General features: G+C 37.6%; 1 protein-coding gene across 6 annotated transcripts in view; it reads left to right on the top strand.

The window, feature by feature from the left end:
* LOC150107393 (homeobox-containing protein 1-like) overlaps nt 1-22,845 on the top strand; it is a 194,725-nt gene that overhangs the window by 70,864 nt on the left and 101,016 nt on the right. For all 6 annotated transcript variants that reach the window (XM_090391256.1, XM_090391255.1, XM_090391259.1 and 3 more), the window contains one exon: nt 12,589-13,258. In XM_090391256.1, coding sequence (XP_090247382.1) covers nt 12,651-13,258 — 608 coding nt within the window. In that variant the 5' untranslated portion in view covers nt 12,589-12,650. The remainder of the gene's footprint in view (nt 1-12,588; nt 13,259-22,845) is intronic.

The raw sequence follows: 22,845 nt of genomic DNA, 5'->3' as shown, positions 1-22,845 counted from the left end.
GTTTAGTTCATTAGCATCTTTGCTTGAAAGTCCCATCAAATTGCTTTTATGCAGAAAATTAAGATACAGAATGGATTTAAACAGCAAAATCAAGACCTTTAGCTAATACATTAGTCTTGGCATCAGACAACGGGCACCCAGAAATGTTAATAACCCATTAATTAGGAGTGTTGTCAGTAGTAAATTTTTGCATAAGATATAATGGCTCATATTTTTGCATTCAGTCTGCATGAATCTCTTTCTGCCTCCACCTTTGGTAAACTATTTTTTTGAGCCATCTGGAAGATACCTTGTTCTCATCCATTCATCTCCAACCCTCTCTTTGGTTATGTCAGTGACGTTTTTGCTGTTTGGCCTCATTCTGAAAATAATGAGGCCAAACAGCAAAAGATAGCTGTCAATAGAAGGCTATTGACAGCTATGCCAGTCAATAGCCTTCATCCACACATTCAATTCACCATGGGTAAAGAAAATGCTGGTAGTTTACCATTCTTGGACATCCTTCTTACTCATACAGTCTCTGGTACTTTGTCAAACAGTATTTATTAGAAACCACCATTACTGGCAGATACATTCATCAAAAGTTTGCTTATCATCACCCCCCCCCCCTCCAAAAAATGGAGTTATCAAGTCATTAATTAATAGTGCACATAATGTGTACTCCTATCCTTCAAGTTTGCAACAAGAACTTCTTACTATCAAAACTTTAACAGAATTGAATGGTTATAACCCTCATCAAATCTAGATAACTGTCCATTATGTTCCAACACCTCAGGATTCTTCAACAGACTGCAGGGTTCCAATCCCTTATATCTCTAGTATCTCTGAAACTATTGGTAGAATTTTGAAGGAGTATCACCTTATTCCATGGTTGGGCTATGCCATGTCATGCCAGTCCAAAGCCTGGGTAAATAAGTGAGGGTTGAGTGAAGTGCTAGCAACCCATGCTGGTAAAAAAGTGCCACAGAAAAATCTAACTGAAATGTAATACTAAATGAAGACAAACTGTTGAGAATGGCATCTCCTAGCAAAAGCTCTTATGAAGGAACTAGGGAATTAAGGAATACAAGAGAAAATTCAGACAAGTTACAAAAACCAAGAGATATCATATAAACTATTTGGAGCCAAAAAAAAAAAAAAAAAACGGATTGAATGTTGGAATGTGAGGACTACGTATGAAACATCAAAAGTAGTCTATATAGCCAAAGAAATGAAATACTATAAAATTGAAATATTGGAAATAAGCAAGACAAGATGGACAGGGATTGATCCAGTTGAGTTAAGGAGAAATAATAATATATACTGGAAGCAAAAATAAGGATAGTGCACATGCAGAGTGAGTGGCAATAACGATGCTCAGTAAAGCAAGAGCTGTAATGATAGAATGGGAACCAATTACAGAAAGATGCATAAGAGCAAGATTTAACTCAAGATTCTATAAAGTGACAATTATAAATATATACACATAAACTATTAATGCAGATGATAAAGAAAAAATATGAATTTTATGATATATTACAAAACACAATTGAGATATAATTATAGTAATGGGGGAATCTAAATGCTAAAATAGGAAATGATCAGACAGGTAGGGAAATGAGAAAAGGTATAGGAAATATAAATGAACATGGAGAATGTTACCGAATTTTGGCATGACAAATGAATTAGTAATAGGATGATTCACCTTTAAGCATAAAAATATACATAAGTAACATGGATAAAACCAGATTGATCATATAACCCCAATTTAGCCTACTAATGATTCCTAGTGGGCTAAATTGGGTTGTCTTGGCCATTGGGCTGATGTTCTTAAAATGTATGCTTCCCAGAAAATGGAAAGGATCCCTTTTGAACATGAGATCAGTAAGAGAGGCAGATGCTTATTTTTTTTTTTTTAGTAATAGAAGAAATTTAAAATAAGATCAATGAACATGAAAACTAAAAAATATGGAAACTAAAAGAAAATATGAAGTAGAAGTTAAAAAAAAATAGATATGAAGTTCTTATCCAGACCAGATGGAACAAACATGAATTCTGAATCATTGAAGAAATATGGACAAGTATTAAAAACATATACCATAAAGCAGTAGAAAAAAATGCTAGTGGTGCTTAGAAGAAAAGACAAAGAATGGATATCTTCACACACAAAACTCAAAATTGAAGAAAAAAAAGAATATAAGATATGAATAACATTAGCTTACAAGAGAAATATAAAGAAATACATAAAGAGATTAAGAAAAATGCAAGAAAAGATAAGAGAGAATTTATTGAAAACCTATTAAATGAGACAGAAATTGCAGAGGTGATTTAATAGAGGTGATACTAAAACATCATATAATATTATGAGAACAATGACAGGCAAGAAAAGAACAAAAGGAAGAAGAAATATTATTAAAGATAAACAAGGAAATAAACAATAATAAATATGGGAATATGAATATGGGTAGAATACTTCAAAGTGATAATGAATAGAGAGAAACCTGAAAAAGAAATTCAAATACCAGAAAGAAAATATTAAAAATTGACACCAAAGAAATAAAAAAAAAAAAAGTGAAATATAAAAAGTACTAAAAGAATGTGAAAATGGAAAAGCAGCCTAGTATACCAAATGAATTATTAAAAGTGGATATAGATTTAATGGTGAATATACTCTATCCATTTCTTAACCAAATACGGATGCAGGAAGAATGGCCAGATGAATGGAATATTGGGTTACCGATCAAAATACTAAAGAAAGGAGATTTAACTGATTGCAGTAATTGAAGAGGAATAGCATTATTAAACACAAGTAAAATACTAACAAGAATAATATTAGAAAGAATAAAAAAATAGGTAGACCAAAAGCTAAGAGAAACACAAGCAGGATTCCAAGCCAACAAGTCATGTACAGATCAAATAGCAACACTAAGAATAATAATAGAACAGTAATGGCAATCAAATCTTTATATCAGCTTTGTTGATTTTGGAAAATTTTTTGACAGCATTGAACAGAAAAGCCAATGTCATTAAGGTATACCATGTAAAATTATCAACATAGTTAAAAAAAAAATTATGAAAAATATAAAATAAAATCATATACAATGGAGAACTTTAAGAAAAGTTTGAAACAACAGGAGTTAGACAGGCTGCATTCTCTTTCTGTCTCTCCAACAATATTTCTTATTGTAGAATGGGTCATGAGAAATGCCATGAAAAATATAAAAGAAATACAGTGGAATTTAATAGAACAGCTACATGACCTGGATTTTACAGAGGGTATATGTTTACTGGCATATACACAACATATGAAGACAAAAACAATAAAACTCAATGAAGAAAGAAGCCTTGACTGTTGGATTAAGAATAAATAAAATGAAAACAAAAATAATCAAATAAATAATACACAAAATACACAATGTAAAGTAAAAAAATACACAATATTAAGATCAATAATAAATAACCAGAGAATAACAGAGGAAGATAAAAATCTAAAATTCAGAGAGCACAGATAATTTTTAACATGTTAGAGAAAATATGAAGATCGGAGCAAATAGGCTTAAAAACAAAATCAGGTTAATTAATACAAATATCAAATCAGTTCTACTCTATGTATCAGAAACATGGACAACAATAAAAGCATTTAGAAAAAATAACTGCAAAGATTTATAAGCAATTGTTTAAGAAAAATTCTACAAATAAAATGGCCAGAAAAGATATCTAGTAAAGAGTCATGGCAAAAAAACTAAACAAAACCCAATACTGTATGATGACACTCAGAGAAAATGAAGATGGATAGAGCATGTACTAAGAAAATCTCAAAAAGACAAAATCAAACAAGCATTAGAGTGGAATCTGCAAGGAACGGAAGAGAGGTAGAACAAAGATGAGCTGGCAGAGAGGAATAGAAGGAAACTGATGGAGTTTCAAAGAGGCTGTGATAGGATGCCATGTTGCAGGTCTATCTTTTCAGCAAATTGTTGACAAATTGGACCATCTCATGTGATATCATACTTGAGATGGTCAATCAGAACCAAGGCTCATAACATGGTTTCCATGATAAGACCACAATATGCAAGCCCCACGTTACTTGAACCAACATGCAGCATCTTCATTGGTGCATAAATTGCGTACAGTGGGATGTGGAAAACTCCCATATGCTCACTACGACCCCATGAATCACACTACATTCTCAGCCCAGCAAATGAACGGACAGCAAATGAACGGATGTGGCAGATGCCAGTGAACATTTTTTACCAGAGTGCATAACTCCAATAATCAGATTCAGAGGTGGCGGTATTGATGGTATGGGATTTTTTTTCCTGGTTTGGCCTCAGACCTCTGTTTGTGGTGCTACAAACATTGGACTCTGAGAGGTATCTGAACATTCTGGACAATGCAATGCTTCCTATTTTGTGGCATTTCTACAGAACTGGCCATTGTATCTTTCAGCAAGTAACTGCATACTTTGTGGACACAAAGTATGCAGTTACATTGTAACTGCATACTTTGTATTTACATTTGTATTTACTTTGTATTTACATTGTAACTGCATACTTTGTGGACACAAACATCATCATTACACTTGATTGGCCTCCACAGAGCCCTGATCTCGACCCTATTGAACATCTGTGAGATGAACTGGAGCATCAGGTGAGGTCAAGGAACATCTGCCCCACAATAGTCCAGGACCTCATTACATGCCTACAGGAAAATTCATTCTATAATTCCCATTGATTGCTATCATATGCTCGTGAAAATTATGCCTCAGAGGAATGCTGCAACCATGACAGCAAAAGTAGGTCGTACATTTTATTCTGGTTGATGTAATGGCTGTTTGTTCATCACTCTATGGTGTTCATTGGCTTCTTTCCCAGTAGTGTATTTGCAAACATACCTAGTCTATCCATAAATACTGCTACAACTTGAACACTGTATAAACCTTTAATCTATTGGTAAATCATTTAGAGCTTTCAGCACATAAAAACCACATGTGTAACATGCATATAGCAGTACTCAATATTCGAAATGCTTCTTGTTTGCCTTCATGCAAAGTCTGTGAGGCCACATATTGATGGAAGCACTGCTATTCCTCGCTCCACATCTGCCTTCAGGCTGGTGATGCTGTGGTGTTGTTTCTTGCAGGCTACTCTCTCTCAAACTCCAACCACAATTTGAAGTCTAATGGATTCAGATCGGGACTTCCAGATGGCCAATCAGATGGTTATATGTGGTCAGGCACATTCGCCTCCAACCACCATTGTGGGGTCCTCACCTTGTGTGCAGGGACTGAGTCCTGTTGGAAGGTCCGCTGTCTACTGTGAAACAAGGTGTTGTTCAGGGGTGTACCATAGGTTCCATCATGGTGTCTTGTTACACTTTGACATAGGTTTTGATCCCTTTCTTACAGAAATGTAATTTGGATATCCCCCCCCCCCCTCTGATATGAAATTCCCACCACCCTTCAAAACCATCACTGATGTGGGGTGATGACTTCTGAATCCTGAATGCTATGGCACATGCTGTGTGACCATCCAGGGCATATACCTGATCATTTTAGTGGTTGAAGGACTCTTCATTGTGACAATCTTCTCATCTCTGTAGAGGACATCTCTGTGTCTGTTGTTTGCATACCACTGGAGAAGTGCCTTTGATTTTATCACCCTCTGCCAAATAAGCTGTGGTGTTAGGAAGTGTCCAGTAGAATGATGATAGGCTCTCACCCCAGTTCATCAGTTAGTGCATGTGACATCATTCTCTGCAAAATGTTCATCTCTTGTGTCGTAACTTTCTGTGTTTTGACAGGATTGTGACAGAAGCATGCCTTCACAGTCCTCACAAGCTGTTGCATCCTAATGCAATGTGTTCAACCTGTTCTTTGGCTGTCAGATATGTCTTCTGTATTGTTATAATGGTTAATAGTCAATATACAGGCATCCTACTGATCCCAAGCATTTTTAGCATGTTGAAAATAACAGGTAGCTGCATTCCAACCATGTGAAATGCCGTTAATGGAACTGGGCTCATGCAATTCCTTGGACAACGTGGGGATGTGTGGAAGTTGTAACAGTATTTATAACAAAACTGTATGTTTCACTTAACTTTTGTTTACTTGTGCATGGATAAATAAGCATGAAATCGAGAATATATATTGTTTTGGAATTGCAGCCAAACTACCTAAGGTTAGGTTGTTGCAAATGAAATGGCCGATTTTAAGGACGATTGAAAAAGAAGAAAATAAAAATAAGAAGAATACCTGTTTAATCAAAGTAATCTCCAGCAGCATCAATGCATTGTTGCCAACGTGTGGCAAGGTCATTTATACCACATTTGTAAAAATCAGTGTCTCTGGAAGTGATGAAGTTCTGCACTGCCTGATAAATTGATGCGTTGTTGGCAAAGCATTTCTTGGACAAAAAATGGCTCAAGTGCCGGAAAAAAAATGGTAATCTGTTGGGGAAATGTCAGGAGAGTATGGAGGATGAGGCACAATTTTGTGTCCCAAATTGTTGATTTGCTGTATGGTTGACACTGCCGTATGTGGTCGGGCGTTATCCTGAAGCAATAGGACTCCATGTCTATTCACAAGTGCTGGTTGCTTAAGGCACAATTTGTCATGCATTTGCCACATATCTGTACAATATCGAGCTGCATTTATCGTTTCACCTCGTGGAAGGAATGAGTAGGAATGAATAGTCTGCTGACACCAGCAGAAGACCACCATACAGTAAACAACATCTTCATTGGATGCAGAGGTGCCTTTGGAGTCCTTCCTGGAGTGTCTTTCACTCTCAACCATTAACGAACATGTACGATTGTCGTAAAATATTCACTTCTCATCCACAGTCACAATTCATTGCAGGAACCTTTCTTCTTTATTTCTTAAGAGAGAAGAGCACACTTCCAAACGTCGTGCTTTGTTTTCATCATTGAGTTTGTGAGGCACCCACTTGTCGAGCTTCCTTACTTTTCCTATTATTTCTAAGTGCCGTGAAACAGTTGAGAAGTGTACATTTAGTGTCTGGGTGATCTCTCGTACAGTTTTGTCATGGATCTGATTCGATTAAATCCTTTAATGCATTCAAATCAATGGAGGAAGGAAGATGGCCACGGGGTTCGTTTTGCAGCCTCAAATCTCCTGAGCGAAATTTTGTAAACCAATGGCGAATGGATCTCTCATTAGTTGTTCCTCCACCGAATGCTTTATTGATGTTTTTTACTGCAGCCGCTGCAGAATTTCCCAATTTGAATTCGTAAAGGTATAGCAACCTTAATTGACTGGGTTCCATGATTGACTTGATGTCGGTAGTATTCAATGTTTAATGCTTGTTCAACGAAACAAATACTACAATTGCATCACCCACATGTGATGCTGTCACATGACAAAAAATTTGCATATATCTCAGCACTTGCTTTCTTCAGCAACCAGTAGAAATCTGACAGTCATTCAACGGCCATTTCATTTGCAACAACCCAATATTTGTTGATTGAATGTTCTCTGGCCAGTTTGTACGATGTAAAACCTAAATTTCTGGGAGAAAATAAAACCTTCCACCTCCATACAAGACCAGCTACCTCACCTTCAGTTAAAAGTCCTTACAAAGATTCTTCATGCTCCAGATGGGATTCAAACCTAGGTTCTTTCCATTCAAAGAGTATCATCATTACCACTTGAGTACAGTTGGATCTCCATATTTGTGGGTTATGTGTCAACACTTTTCATGATAACATGAAATTTTCAGATCTTTCTACAAATGCCTAAACCTTATACAACCATTTACAATTAACAAAAAAATGTTTAAATGTGTTTATTATTATTATCATCATCATCCCCAGATCTCCATGGAGTCAAAGGCTCATCATGGGAGGTCCCTATCATACTGTGCCTTAAATACATTCATATTCTCTGCAGAGAACACTCTCAGGTAATGCATTCCAATCATTCACCACTCTTCATACAGAAAACTGCTTCTCACTCCTTTGCACACACACCTTCCTTATACAGCTTCTAGGGATGACATCTTGTTCTCTCCTTCTTTCCCAACATTCTATGAAAAACTTCTTCAACATTAATTTGATAAGAACTCCTTATCAACTTATATGCCTCTAATCATATCATCCTTCCTCCTATGCACTAGATTCTGTAAAATTGCATCGTCTCAACCTTTTTTCATACTCAACATTCCAGAGACCAGAAACCACCTTAGTCAATTGCCTCTTGGACCCTTCGAATTCTTCTTCTTCATTCTGAAAACCAGGTGACCAAATCTGTGCACAGTAGTCCATATGTTGCCTAATCAAGGCACTGTCTCCTTACTTCTACAAGTTAGTGTCCTCTGGATCATTGCCAGAATTTGTTGTCCTTAAAATTTTAAAAATGTGTCCTTGCAATTTTAGAAACGTGTCCTCTACATTTTAGATCCCTATCCACCATCACACTTATATCTCATATTTCCTCCACTTCCCTGCAATATCTCCCCACCAAGTGTATACTCTACACTTGGTGGGGAGAATACACTCACCACAGGAGGCAAATTAAATTTCCAAATTTAACTTACCATCTTCACTAAAACTGTCTAAATATCTAAAACATGTTACTCATTTTATAGGTTCTCCATTGAGAATGCAGCAGAAGTTTTTCATGTTCCTATTTTCATAGTTTTGGCCTTTATCTTGCTGATTTTCGTTCAAATTGATTACAACTGCTATTCGATTTAGTTAGTGAAACCTACTTGCACTGGATTTATTTAGCGTAACGTCATCTGCATAAAGTAAAGTGCTGAGATTAACATCTCCAGTTTTGATAATAGGTTTAATACCACTTTCCTTCATAATGTGATTCATTACCTTGATTACCTTGATAGACCTGTGTTTCACTCAGGCTTTCTCCATGAGTGCAGGTCACAAAGATGCCTCCAATGATCTTGATCTTGAGCTTCTCTCTTCCATGTTATACCCATAGATTTCACTAGTGGATCTTCCCATCTTGTAGGTGGTCTTCCTGGTTTTCTCTTTATTCTTGGTTGCCAGTTGAATATTCTATATGTCCACCTGTTATCCCTGAGTCTGGTTATGTGACCTGCCCATCTCATCTTGCTTTCATATACTGCAGTTACCACATCTTTTATTCCTGATCTTTTTCTTAGTTCTATATTTCTAACACATTCTATTTTGCTGATGTTACAAATCCTGCGTTCTATTGCATGCTGAGTTATTCTGAGAGTCTCTTCTTCTTTTCTTGTCATGTTCCATGTTTCTGATCCATATGTGAGTGATAGAAGAATGTCACTATTAAAAAGTTTTGCCTTCGCAGAGATGTCAAGTTTGGATCAGTAAGTGTTTCTTTTAGTCTGTTGAATGATAGCCATGCAGCATTCTTTCTTTTTGCTAGTTCTTCAGATAAATCGTTATTCATTTTTATTGTTTGTCCTAAGTAATTGTAGGAGTGAACTTATTCCATAGGGATGTTATCAATACATAGGTGACTGTCACTTGTGTAGATGTTTTTGATCTATTTTGTTTTTTCTAGAATTTCTAAGCCTATCTTACTACTGTTTGTGTATATTTTTTCACCTATTTCTTCTAGGTGTTTTTGGGTTGTGGGAATATCAGTACTAGATCATCGGCAAACATAAAGATTTGTAGTTTTTCACCATCTATGCTTATTCCTCTATTTAGGTCTATTTTTTTCAGAATGTATTCTAAAGTGCTGGTAAATAGATTTGAGGAGATCACATCACCTTGGCAGACCCCTCTCTTTATATCTATATTTATAGGTTGATGAAATAGTGTATTTGTGTGGTCTGATTTTTGTTAATTTCTTTTATCATGTAGATGTAAGTAGGGTCCACATTTATTTCCAGTAAGGCACTGGAACATTGTGTTTTATGTTATCAAATGCTTTTTTTTTTTAAATCAATAAAGAGGAAACATAGAGGGATTCGGTATTCTCTGCATTTTTCTGTTAGTTGCGAAATGACCTGGATATGATCTATTGTGGAGAAGCCTCTTCTGAATCCTGCCTGCAGTGTTTTGGATTCTGTTCAGTGTTACGCTGTTCATGATTTTATATATGTGAGACAGCAGACAGATTGGACAATAGTTTTTTTATGTCTTCCTTGTTCCCTTTTTTGAATAGAAGTATGGTTTTTGAGGTCTTCCATTCCTCTGGAATCTTTCTTTCTTTGAAGTACCATGTGAATCTGGCAGCCAAGGCTTTGAAAATAATTGGTCCACCTTGTTGGACCTACCATCTTAATGTATTTCCTTCAATTCTAACTACAAACTTTAGTTTGTAGTTAGTTTTTTATAACCCTACAAAAAGACAAATTAAACAATTAAATAAGCTGCTTGATGAAGTTGTTAGTTGGGATCAAAATACTTTGGACAAGTTGCACACTCATTTTGGAAAAAACTCCTCATTTATATGGTCTCCCAAAAATTCATAAAGAAGGTTATCCAGTAAGACCTATCACGAATTGTATTGACCACCTATAGAATTGCTAAATTTGTCATGTTTATTAATTGCCCAGACTGGACAATTCAGATCATTCATCAAAAATTCCACACATATTCTTGAGAAAATCAAGGATATTCAAATACAAGCACTGGATTTCTTAGTCAGCTTTGACATTTTCCCCTCTTTAAGATTCCATTATCTGACCCTGTTAATTTACTATATGATGATGATTACCCTCCTGATATTGCAAAGATTTTTGAATTTGTTATAGACTCAGGATATTTCAGCTCAAAAAAACAAGATCTATAGACAAGTTGAAGGCACTGCCATGGGTAGCTCTTTGCCTCCACCTTTGGCTTTTTTTTTTTTTTTTTTTTTTTTTTTTTTTTTTGAACCATCTGGAAGATGCCATTCTTGGACATCCTTCTTACGCTCACAGCCTCCGGTGATTTATCAACCAGTGTTTATTGAAAAACCTACCTTTACTGGCAGATACATTCATCAAAAGTCTGCTTATCACACCTCTCAAAAAATTGGTGTTATCAAGTCTTTAATTAACAGAGCATATAATGTGTGCTCCTCTCTCTCAAGCTTACAAGAACTTCTCATTATCAAAACTTTAATGGAATTTAATAGTTACAACCCTAATCAAATCCAGCAGATAATTGACTCCTATATTCCAACACCTCAGGATTCTTCAACAGACTGCAGGGGATTCCAATCCCTTATGCTTCTGGTATCTCTGAACCAATTGGTATAATTTTGAAGTTTCACCTTATTCTCACATTTTCCTATCAACAAAATTTCTCATCTGTTGCCATCTACAAAAGACAAACTATCACCTCTATCATTAGCTGGCATTTACCAGATACCTTGTGAATGTAATCTGACATACTTTGGGCAGACAGGCTTCTGTGGGAAAAAAAAAAGAAAAGAATTAATGAACATCAGTATTATATTGAATACATGAAACCTCAAAAATCTGGTCTGGCACAACATAGTATTGACACTAAACACAGTATCTGGTGGGATGAAGCTCGTCTTCTCCATAGAAGCAACTTTAAATATGATTCCCTGCAGAATATAAACAGAATGTAGGTATTAATATTTTAAAGGAGTTTTTAATTTTATTTAAGGGAATGGTTGAAACTTTTAAAAATGTTTGATATTGTTAAAATAGTTTCACTCAACTTTTAAATAATTTGTAGAATGTTATGAAATGGCCAGTGTAGTCCCTGAAGATTTTTTAAAATTTTATTATTATTATTATGTGACACCTCCAAGGACTCATTGCAAGAGGGCACTCTAGTCTACTCTGCTACACACATTTCACTATCTCCCTTACTACTTAATTCTCCACTGATACTACTACTACTACTACCACCATCAATGCCATCTACTCACCACTGAAGCAATGGTATTTCTTGTCTTTAAATTGCATGTGTTCTCATGGTTGATTTGCCTTCATGTGGGATGAAAAACCCAAGTTTTTGGGGAAAAACCCTGCTACCTCCATATGAGATTGGCTAACTCACCTTCAACAAGAAAAGCCGATATAAAATTATTCTTGCTGTGACAAGAAACGAATGCAGATCTTTTCCAATTGAAGGTCGCAGTGTTCTGTTGTTCTTCGAATTGCACTACAGAGGCACTAATTTTATTTTTAATTTTGAAAAATATGTAACATAACAAGATAAGACTGCTTTTGGGTATTATGAATCAAAATATTTTTCTTTTGATTTTCTCTTAGTCATCTAATACAGAAAAGAAATATCAAGTAAACTTGGTATTTCTCCAGAATACCAAGTTACTTGATGTTTTTCCATTCTACTTCTATTTTGTTTGAGTTATCTTCATATGATAAAGATATCCCAGTAAGGAGAGATTATCAAACTATCTCGGAATTAGAATATTTGTCTAGCTGATGATTAACATGATAGGATCTTTATCCTTTTTAAAACATTGCTGTAGTTATGAGATAACTATAGGAATAGAGGGGAAATAAATTTCTAAATATTAATTTTCTTTATAATTTCATGTAAGCTTACACAAGGTATAGAAAAAATGTGTAGTGCTATTACACAAATTGATATATTTTAACTAAATAAATTATACTAACTTATAGTTGTATTATTATTATTATTTTGTTACAGAAAATACTTTGAAAATATATCTATGACGACGTGGGAAAGGTGGAATACTCTTCCCTTAGGCGATGGCTTTATTTACAATTGAACAAATTGAGTTAATCCGTCGTTTGAGAAACAGTGGCATTACTAAGGAACAGGTTATTCAAGCTTTTGAGCAACTAGATCGTTTAGATGCTGAGTTGGGAAGAGGAAACCGAAGTGATGAACAGTCAAGGCTTTTGAATAGTATAAATCCATGTGACAGTTCACTGCAAGAAAGACAGATAGACAGCTCCATGGGTATTACTATCACCAATGTTATGAGCATACCAGGTTCATCAGGCCATCAGATGACCAATGGTATGGATGTATCTGTGCAGTCTCCTTATAAACAAAATGACTACATTGTAACTATGCCATATCCTAGAACACAAAGTAACAGTACTACTTCAAGTGATGGCATGCCAGATTGTGCTATTTCTCAAAATGGAGATCACCCCTCACCTGCATCCATTACATCTCCAACTTCTAAAATATCTAGTGAGTTAACAATTATTCCCTTGTCAGGTGATCCTGGTACTGTAACTGAAGTTCCCAACATGCAAAGCCAAATTCATACTAGCTCATCATTAGTTCCAGCCTTGTCATATGAATATTTACCAGAAGATTCTTGTGAATTAAAAGAACTAAAAAAGTGAGTATATTTTTACTCATCCCATATTTGAATATATACCATCCAGTTATTGAGATTTATTGGATTTTAGTAGGTTATATAGAATTTAGTTTCATTATGACCATTTTAATCTATAATCACGGGATTTAGTTCTGCAGTTTGCTATGTGATGATCATATGTACAGTCTGTTTTTCAGTATTTGTGGGTATTTAACAAAAATTAATAACTGAAAGTATTTCATTTTGATTCATTTTTTTATATTTGCTTATTTTGTTTGAGAAATCCTCTCCTTATGTTAAAAATTATCACTGATTTCCAGAAGATGGAAGACATCATGTTTAGCAACTGAAATGCTGCACAGTAATTTTTTAATATTATTATCACTATTATTTCAGCAACTTCCATTGAGTCAACAGGCTCATCATAGAAGGTTCACTTGAGTAGTGGCATATCTGTCATTCTGAACCTTCAACTCTCACCTTAAACTTTATACTCCCAGTAGTCACAATGCATTCTGGAAAATATATCTCACTCATCCACCACTCTTCATGTAAAAAAATTTACTCTTCACTAAACCATTACACAACTTCCAAGGCTGGTGTTGGATCGTGAATGAGGCCTGCCCTTACTAGACAGACTTTCATTCAGGATCCAACAGGAACAGAGCCTAAATCAAAAGATACCTGTACTGCTGGTGCAAATTGTACTATAAATAAAAAGAAGGGAGAGGGGTAAAGTGTATCTTGTAAATATTAAACGAGTGCATATCTATTTACCCAAAGAGGGGAAAACACTGTAGGTTATGTTGTATGTGATATGTCAACCAACCCAAGAATAGGCTGTGTGAAACAGTGCATACTTCAGTGGTGACTAAGGGCCCTGAGGTCATGACCTTCGCAAACTCATTAGTGATCCCTACAAGCAAGGTTCGCAGAAAAGAGACAAACATGGACAATTCTCTGGGAGGAGCTCTCTCACCTGTTCAAGTGTAACGTCATCAAAACGACCATGACTGAAAGCTGCAGTACAATAGGAGTTGGTGGTCAGAAAAAAAAAAAGAGAGAGTAGAGGGAACGTGAAGCAGGAAGGAGGAAAAAATAAAGGGGATGTGATTGAAGCACAGAGGGCAGGAAGTGTCAGCCGTAGAACAAAGGGGTGCCACTGTGGACGGTCGGTCGGATGAAGTCTGACGAAAACCTCTAAGTACAGACCGATGAAGAAGCTCAGGACCAAGTGAAACCTCAACCGCGATGTCCCCCTAGAAGTGTTCATAAGTCCTGGAGATGCATGGCAAAAAATTTCCACCAAAAGCAAAGTTCCAGTGTGCATTGATCCAAAAGGGAGAGTGCTCCACAAAGTGAGTAAAGTCCAACCAGGGTTTGCACGTGACTCGCATGTGGTGACGAAGTGCGACTATATGCTGCATCAAATGGTAATGCAAAGCTTTGCTATATCTAAAATATGTTAAATGGTGAAGGGGAAGCAGCTAGGACCTTTCATTAGCAAAGGAAGCTGAGACTATTTGTCGGTATTGGAACTTATAGAGATCTTGGACTGGTAGTCCGAAGACCCATGTCATGTGATCTTCACATCGTGCATATATGTGTCACTTTAGCGATATCTCCAGAGATCCATGTTCAGATAATTAATATTATATGCTTATATGTATAACATTCTTAGAAAATAGCAATCTTGTCCTATTTGAAATTGTCATGTATTACCATGTAGAGCGTTTAAAGTTTGAAATAACAATTAACTGATTGAATGATTTATGTTCTATGTGTCCTAATCTTGTTAAAATTAAATTTTGTGTTTCTTGTTAAATCCTGGTCACTGAATTGTGTTTGAGAATGACATTGCCACTCACGAACACACGAACTGTGATAAAAGGGGAAGAGTATCTAAATAAATTTAGTAAGGCTAGGAGAGGGCACGACTGCAAAATCCCTGAATCTGTACACCGTTCTACCTGACTTGGGTCAAGTAAGATAAACGTCGGATTCAGGAAGGGCCCACGACATTCAAGGGGTGACTCTAACTGGTGCAGAACAAAGAAATTTGTTAGAGTTCATGATCCGAGGGAGCTTTAGATCCCAGGTCACAAGAAGGCACGCTTAACAGGCCATATACGAGGCTCAAAACAAGCATTCCGCGAAGTGGTGATGTAACAATGGTGCAGCAGTCAACAGGATGTGACTAGATCACAGTGAGTAGGTCTCGATCTCAAGCACAACATCCAGGCAGTGCAAAAGAAATGATAGATTAGATAAGCCAAGAGTGCAGGTATGGCTAAACCATCGAGCTCAGAACTGAACAACCCCGAGTTCTTCAAAAACATAAACCCGAAACAGATATGTCCTAAATTTTCAGGGGAAGGGAATGATGATGTGGGATCTTTCTTTTGGTATATAGAGGAGCTAAGAAAGGCTGCCCGATGGAGCGAACTTCAACTCCTATCCTTGATACGAAGTGGGCTTGTAGGGAAGGCAAAAAAAACCTTCCCCTCCCACTCCCAAACCTTGAAGCGAGCACTAAATTATGAGGACTTCAAATGGATGTTGACTGCTGAATTTCATAAAAAAAGAGGAATCGGCCAAACATTAGAAAAATTCTACAGGTGTCTACAAAAGAAAGGGAAGAGGGTGACAAGATAGAGAGAGAGAAAATCATAACAGATGTAGCCCAAGCCTCTGAATGCAGAGAAATGATACTGAAGGGGGGGGGGAAAATTATGCTGTACTGTTCTTCCCAGGGATCATGAGGGCATACACTACAGGATGTAAAATGCTAACATGACAGGGGTAGACCTTGGAGGGAACCTTGCCCTCGTCGAGGGATTCATAGAGGAAACTTCATGTGATTTCCTGCTTGACACGGGGGCCCATATATCCGTTATCCCTAATGAGCTCTTCAAAAACCTCGACATGCCACATACCAACATGTTGATTCCACTCCAACAGTCCCACACAATAATGGGAATAGCCATAATCAAGCTGCCATCCTCCACAAAGGTGAGAGTGCAAATATCAATACCCTGCTTCCCCATTAACCTCACGCATGAATTGATAGTGCTCTCTGAGCTTTCTACTGACACAAACAACCGAGTTGTTTTGCGGATAGATTGCCTGAAAGCAAACCGATTTGTGTGTGACTTCGGGAACCAGTCAATATCACTCTGTGGAAAGACTCGCTGCCCCAATCCCAGCCCAAACAATGACATCCTCGGGAGAAAAACTATTGATGCCAAACAGATTTTTGCAGATAAGCCAGAAGGGAACCATGATGTATGGAAAGAAAGGCTGATAAACAGAACCATAAATTAGCATAGCTCTGATCACATCAGACAAGAAATAAAAAAATTCCTCAACTTAGCATACGAACGGCATCCTGAGGTATTCACAGAAGGGATAACCACCCTTACCTGCACGGACGTGGTGGAACACACTGTGCAAGTAACCTCGGACTTGCCCTTACATGTGCGACAATACCCAACACTGCTAAAACACATGGACAAACCTAGAGAAGCTCATGGAAGAATATGAGAAAGTGGGAATAATTGAAAAATTGGTTTCCCGTTGGAACAGTCCGTTCATACTGGTGGAAAAGGCGAATGGTGACCTGAGATTCGTGTTAGATCTAAGGGAAGTGAACAATGTCACCAAGCCTATTGATTTCCTCGTATGTACGATAGAGGAGCTGTTGGTTGGACTGGAAGGAGCGAGAATTTTTTTGAAGCTTGACCTAAACTTTGGCTACTACCAGATCCTCCCCCCTTAGGAAGGAGGACAGGCAGTATTTCACATTTACCACAAGGTGGCAGAAATACCAACTATGCCGACTTCCCCAGGGAGCCAGGAACTCTTCCAATGAGTTTCCAGTGCCTCATGAATGACGTGCTGGCAGGCCTGCTAGGCAAAGGCATCTTGTGCTTCCAGGACGACCTACTGATATACTCCTCCACCATGAAGGAGCACAAGGACACCTTACTGAGGGTACTAGACAGACTGGACAAAGCCAAACTGTCACTTAAATGTTTGAAATGCGAATTCTTCCTCGAGGAAGTGGAATACCTTGGGCATGTTGTGAGGGAGGCTGGGATAAGACCCTCCCAAAACAATGTGAATGCCATACTAAACATAAGACCCCCCCCTCTACAATCAGGCAGGTTAGGAGATACCTGGATATGGTGAACTTTTATCGAAAATTTATTCCCAAATGCTCCAAACTAATGAAACCTATAGTTAATTTAACCAAAAAGGGGACAAAGTTTACTTGGAAAGGGGAACAGCAAGATGTTTCAAGCATTGAACCAGGCATTGACTACGGCTCCTGTCCTTACCTATCCTAGACTGGGACAGACCTTCTACCTAGCTGCCGACGCATCTAAGGATACCATCAGTGCAGTTCTAGAGCAAGTGGAAGGGGAATCTTTTAAACCAATTGCATTCATAAGCTGGAGAATATCCCTTTAGGAAAAAAATTATTCTGTGATCGAGAGGGAGGCACTGGCAATTGTGCACAGCCTCAGAAAACTCCGTCACATACTGCTGGGACAAAACATCGTCCTCAGATCAGATCACAAACCCTTATCCTTCATATCATCGATGAAGGATAAAAATCAAAGGATTGTGCACTTGTTTTTGGAGATGCAGGAATTCAATATAGAGGTTAGTTATATACAGGGAAAATTTAATGTTGTCGCTGACTACCTGTCTAGGTCACTAACACCTCTGCCTGAGAAAAGCTCCAGCTATAACGGAGGAGACACTGAACAGGTATTAGTCGTTCAAGGGACTGGGAAAGGGATATCACCTGACCTCCGATTTCAGGCATGGGAGAAGAAGGACATTATCGAAGCCCAGAAGACCAATCCAACTTAGGAGGGGGGGATTTACAAGAAACTGTCAAACGAGGACAACACATCGCGCAGGGCAGGGGCCTATGGTACTATATACATGGATGATGATGGCCTTCTGCTGTCCAAGCAAGGCATCACGGGGTGGAGGGAGAAAATCGTTGTTCCAGAAGTCATGGTCCCTTGGGTGTTGTACACTTTTCATGACACTGATCTGGCAGGGCACCAAGGAATTCACAGGACATGGAAGAGGGGTGACGGACAGATACCTTTGGAAGGGAATGAGACATGATGTGGAGGCATAAGTGTCCTCATGTCATTTATGTCAACATAAGTCCCCCATCACGGGTAAGGCTCCCATCCAGCCGTTCCCTCTCCCCTCGCACCCCTTTCAGGCCGTGGCCATGGACATTGTGGGACCGCTCCCCCACCACCTCAAAAGGAAACAAATACATCCTAGTCATAATAGACATGTTCTCTAGGTTCCCGAGACCATGGCCATGAGAGACCAGATGGCAAAAGCTGTGGCAAATAAGCTCTTCAAAATGATATCCTCTAGATATGGAATGCCTTAAACCCTGTTATCAGATCAAGGCACGAACTTCAATGCCGAGGTGATCCTACAATTATGCAAATCATTGGGGGATAAAGAAACTATTCACCACCCCATATCATCCTCAGGCGAATGGGATGTGCGAGAGGATGAACCGCACTCTGAAGCTCACTTTAGCAAAACTGGCAGAAGGACAGATCTCAGAGTGGGATACTCATCTTCCCCACACCCTCTTTGCCTGTAGGACAGCCCTACACGCAGCCACTAGGGAGGCCCCCACAGTACTGCTTTATGGCTTTGAACCCCTGTTTCCCAATGATTTCAGAGCTTCCAAGGCAGAGACCGGTTTCCCCGATATTGATGAATACCTCAACAACCTTATCAGAGACAACAAACTGGCCTATGAGTTAGTAGCAGAGTTTAGTGACAGGTGTTCCCACCATGCCAGACAATACGCAAACAAGCTAAGGAATACCAAGGATCTCAGAGAAGGAAACTTAGTTCTGATGGAACAGAGCTTCAAAGGAAGGAGAAAAGGGGGGAAATTTGGTAGGGGTGCAGCTGGGCTCTTTGAGATAATCAAGAGGATAACCCCTGTGATGTTTAGAATTAAGGAGACCAACTGTCGAGGAAAAGTCATCACTGTCCATTTTGATCGCCTGAAGCTTTACAAGTGTAGATCTGAGAGATTAGTCTGCATCGGCGACTCGTTGGAAAGCATCTGGGGAACAAAAGGTAGACCGAAGGGTGGGAATAAGTACAAGAATAGGAAAAACTTGCCCCATTACAATTCACAATCACTCCAACAAGGAAATTATAAGGGAGAGGAAGAAGAGAATCTTCCTGATGAATATTCCCCCTGCCACACGAGACACAGAGAGACCCCAGAAATGAACCGCGAAGATGAGCTCTGTCGAGGGGGGACCAAAGTGAACCAAGGAGATCAGGTGAAAGGGGGGATCACAAAATCCCGTGTCAAGATACATGCTGAGACCCAGACAAAATGGGAGAACAATTCCCAGAGAGAGGAGAAGCTGTTGCTAACTCTCTAGGGGGAAAAAAAAAAAAAAATTTCTTTTTGTGAAAGAAAAATTTTGGGGGGGGGGAGCTTTGTTGGATCGTGAATGAGGCCTGCAGTTACTAGACAGACTTTCATTCATGATCCAACAGGAACAGAGTCTAAATCAAAAGATACCTGTACTGCTGGTGCAAATTGTATAAATAAAAAGAAGGGGGAGGGGTAAAGTGTATCTTGTAAATATTAAACGAGTGCATATCTGTTTACCCAAAGAGGGGAAAAACACTGTAGGTTATTTTGTATGTGATATATCAAGGAAAAGGGATATATGAATTTGTAGTCGACATATTTGATGACCAACCCAAGAATAGTGTTATATTGTGAATGAAGATATTTTTAATTAATAATACTTCATTCATAATTAACATAACCTACTATATCATAAGCAGGATTTATTTAAATTTATTTTGTTAGTCTCTTGCTTATAAAATGTTATTCATGTAATCCTTTTGAGTTTTGTTAGTTAATTTTATTTATGTAATTTTAATATATATTATAGATATGAAAAAGTTCTGTATTAAAGTGTCATTTATTTTATTTTTTTTATTACTTTAATAATATTATAACTGTAATGTATGTAATTTTAATATATCCAGAAGATTCTTTGTGATATCATTTGATTGGTTGTTGTGAGAAAACATGCAAATTTCTCCTAGCACGTGTTGGAGCATGAACTACTATTTACCAAGGGAAAAACAAGTTTGATGTGAGCTAAACCGGTGAGAACCAGTTACTGGTGGGAAAAAGGAAGGAGTGGATACGAAAACGAAAGTAAAAAAGAGAATAGAGTAGGGAAGTATAGAGAACAGTAGCTGGAGACTGGAATGGAATTTTAACGTGCCGAAAACGGAATTTAAAGGACCAGGAATCGCTTGGTAATTTAACTTACCTTTTTCTGAGTTGGATTTATACCAAAACTTCCTAATGCCTAACAGTGGAATAGTGCAGGAAATAAGATAATACGTAAAAAAAAAAAAAAAAAGAAGAAATTGGTAGATAATTTAATCCAAGTGCATAAAGGTTATATTCTCCCGAGTCTATAAATCAGTCGCGGATGTGGAAGATTCTTTTAAGTCTGTGTTATTACAAAGTAAAAGTCAGCAAGGACTTTAAAAATGTTGTTCGATCTCCCTATGATGTGATGAAGCTATATCCTGGTAAGATTACCTTTGCTATACTTAGTGAGAAGTAACGAAAATTAATTCTGCCGATAGTATATTGTTCCTAGTTGCTGTATTCAGTGGGTCAAGATTTAATGTGTAATGTGCTAAGACTTTTCCCTCTTCAAGTGATAAATGCTATATTATTGAATTAGGTGTTCATTGACTGAATGAGAATACTGAGAAGCATAGTTGTTGTAATTTAGGAATCTTGAACTTACAAGAACTAAAATTGATTGACTGAGCTTAGAGAAGTACAAATGAGTGTCTGATGGTTCATGAGTTGCATTCATTCTGAATATCTTGAACTGATTTGATATTTAAATGTTTTGAAATATAACCTTGATCAGAGTAAAGTTGATAGAAGTTCTCTGTAACAAGAAGGATAAGATCTGTTAAATATAATCCTTAATTATAAAGTTTGAGCTCAGCTGAGTGGTATACTAGAATCTTAATGAGAGTTCTGTATTCGTTTAATTGTAATGTCCCTGTTGGAATGCTGTGTTATGATGTAATTTATGTGACACTGCATTAAATAATTTTGTTTGAATTGAATCTTGTATTTGCCTGATTGTTTCATTGCACCGCTCATTAAAATAATACGAATCTCAGCAGGAATCCTATGTAATGAAAATAAAAACTTCGGCCTAAAATCAGCTTATGATAACCTAGTACAGTTGAAGGTTGATTTATCTAAGTTGCTCTTGCAATTCAGAATATGGAGTGGCGCAGTATAATATAAATTTTCTTCATTGTGGATTGATATATCAGCCTACAACCAGTTAAATACTAACGAGAGAGAGAGTTATAAGACAATAAAACGTGATTGAGAAGAAATTACGATCTAACAATAGGCTGTGTGAAACAGTGCATACTTCAGTGGTGACTAAGGGCCCCGAGGTCATGACCTTGGCAAACTCATTAGTGATCCTTACAAGCAAGGTTTGCAAAAAAGAGACAAACATGGACAATTCTCTGGGAGGAGCTCTCTCATGCATTCAAGTGCAACATCATCGAAACGACCGTGACTGAAAGCTACAGTACAATAGGAGTTGGTGGTCAGAAAAAAAAAAGAGAGAGTAGAGGGAACATGAAACAGGAGGGAGGAAAAAATAAAGAGGATGTGATTGAAGCACAGAGGGCAGGAAGCAGGGCCGTAGAACAAAGGCGTGCCACTGCGGACGGTCGGTCGGATGAAGTCTGACGAAAACCTCTAAGTACAGACCGATGAAGAAGCTCAGGACCAAGTGGAACCTCAAGCGCGATGTCCCTCTAGAAGGGTTCATAAGTCCTGGAGATGCATGGCAAAAAATTTCCACCAAAAGCAAAGTTCCAGTGTGCATTGATCCAAAAGGGAGAGTGCTCCACAAAGTGAGTAAAGTCCAACCAGGGTTTGCACGTGGTGACGAAGTGCGACTATATGCTGCATCAAATGGTAATGTAAAGCTTTGCTATATCTAAAATATGTTAAATGGTGAAGGGGGAAGCAGCTAGGACCTTTCATTAGCAAAGGAAGCTGAGACTATTTGTCGGTAGTGGAACTTATAGAGATCTTGGACTGGTAGTCCAAAGACCCATGTCATGTGATCTTCACATCGTGCATATATGTGTCACTTTAGCGATATCTCCAGAGATCCATGTTCAGATAATTAATATTATATGCTTATATCTATAACATTCTTAGAAAATAGCAATCTTGTCCTATTTGAAATTGTCATGTATTACCATGTAGAGCATTTAAAGTTTGAAATAACAATTAACTAATTGAATGATTTATGTTCTATGTGTCCTAATCTTGTTAAAATTAAATTTTGTGTTTCTTGTTAAATCCTGGTCACTGAATTGTGTTTGAGAACGACATTGCCACTCACCAACACACGAACTGTGATAAAAGGGGAAGAGTATCTAAATAAATTTAGTAAGGCTAGGAGAGGGCATGACTGCCAAATCCCTGAATCCGT

This window comes from Typopeltis vanoorti, chromosome 4, assembly GCF_054136105.1.
Source record: "Typopeltis vanoorti isolate ZY-2024b chromosome 4, IOZ_Tvanoo_1.0, whole genome shotgun sequence".
Classification (NCBI taxonomy): Eukaryota; Metazoa; Arthropoda; class Arachnida; order Uropygi; family Thelyphonidae; genus Typopeltis; species Typopeltis vanoorti.
This window is presented reverse-complemented; position numbering and strand designations above follow the sequence as displayed.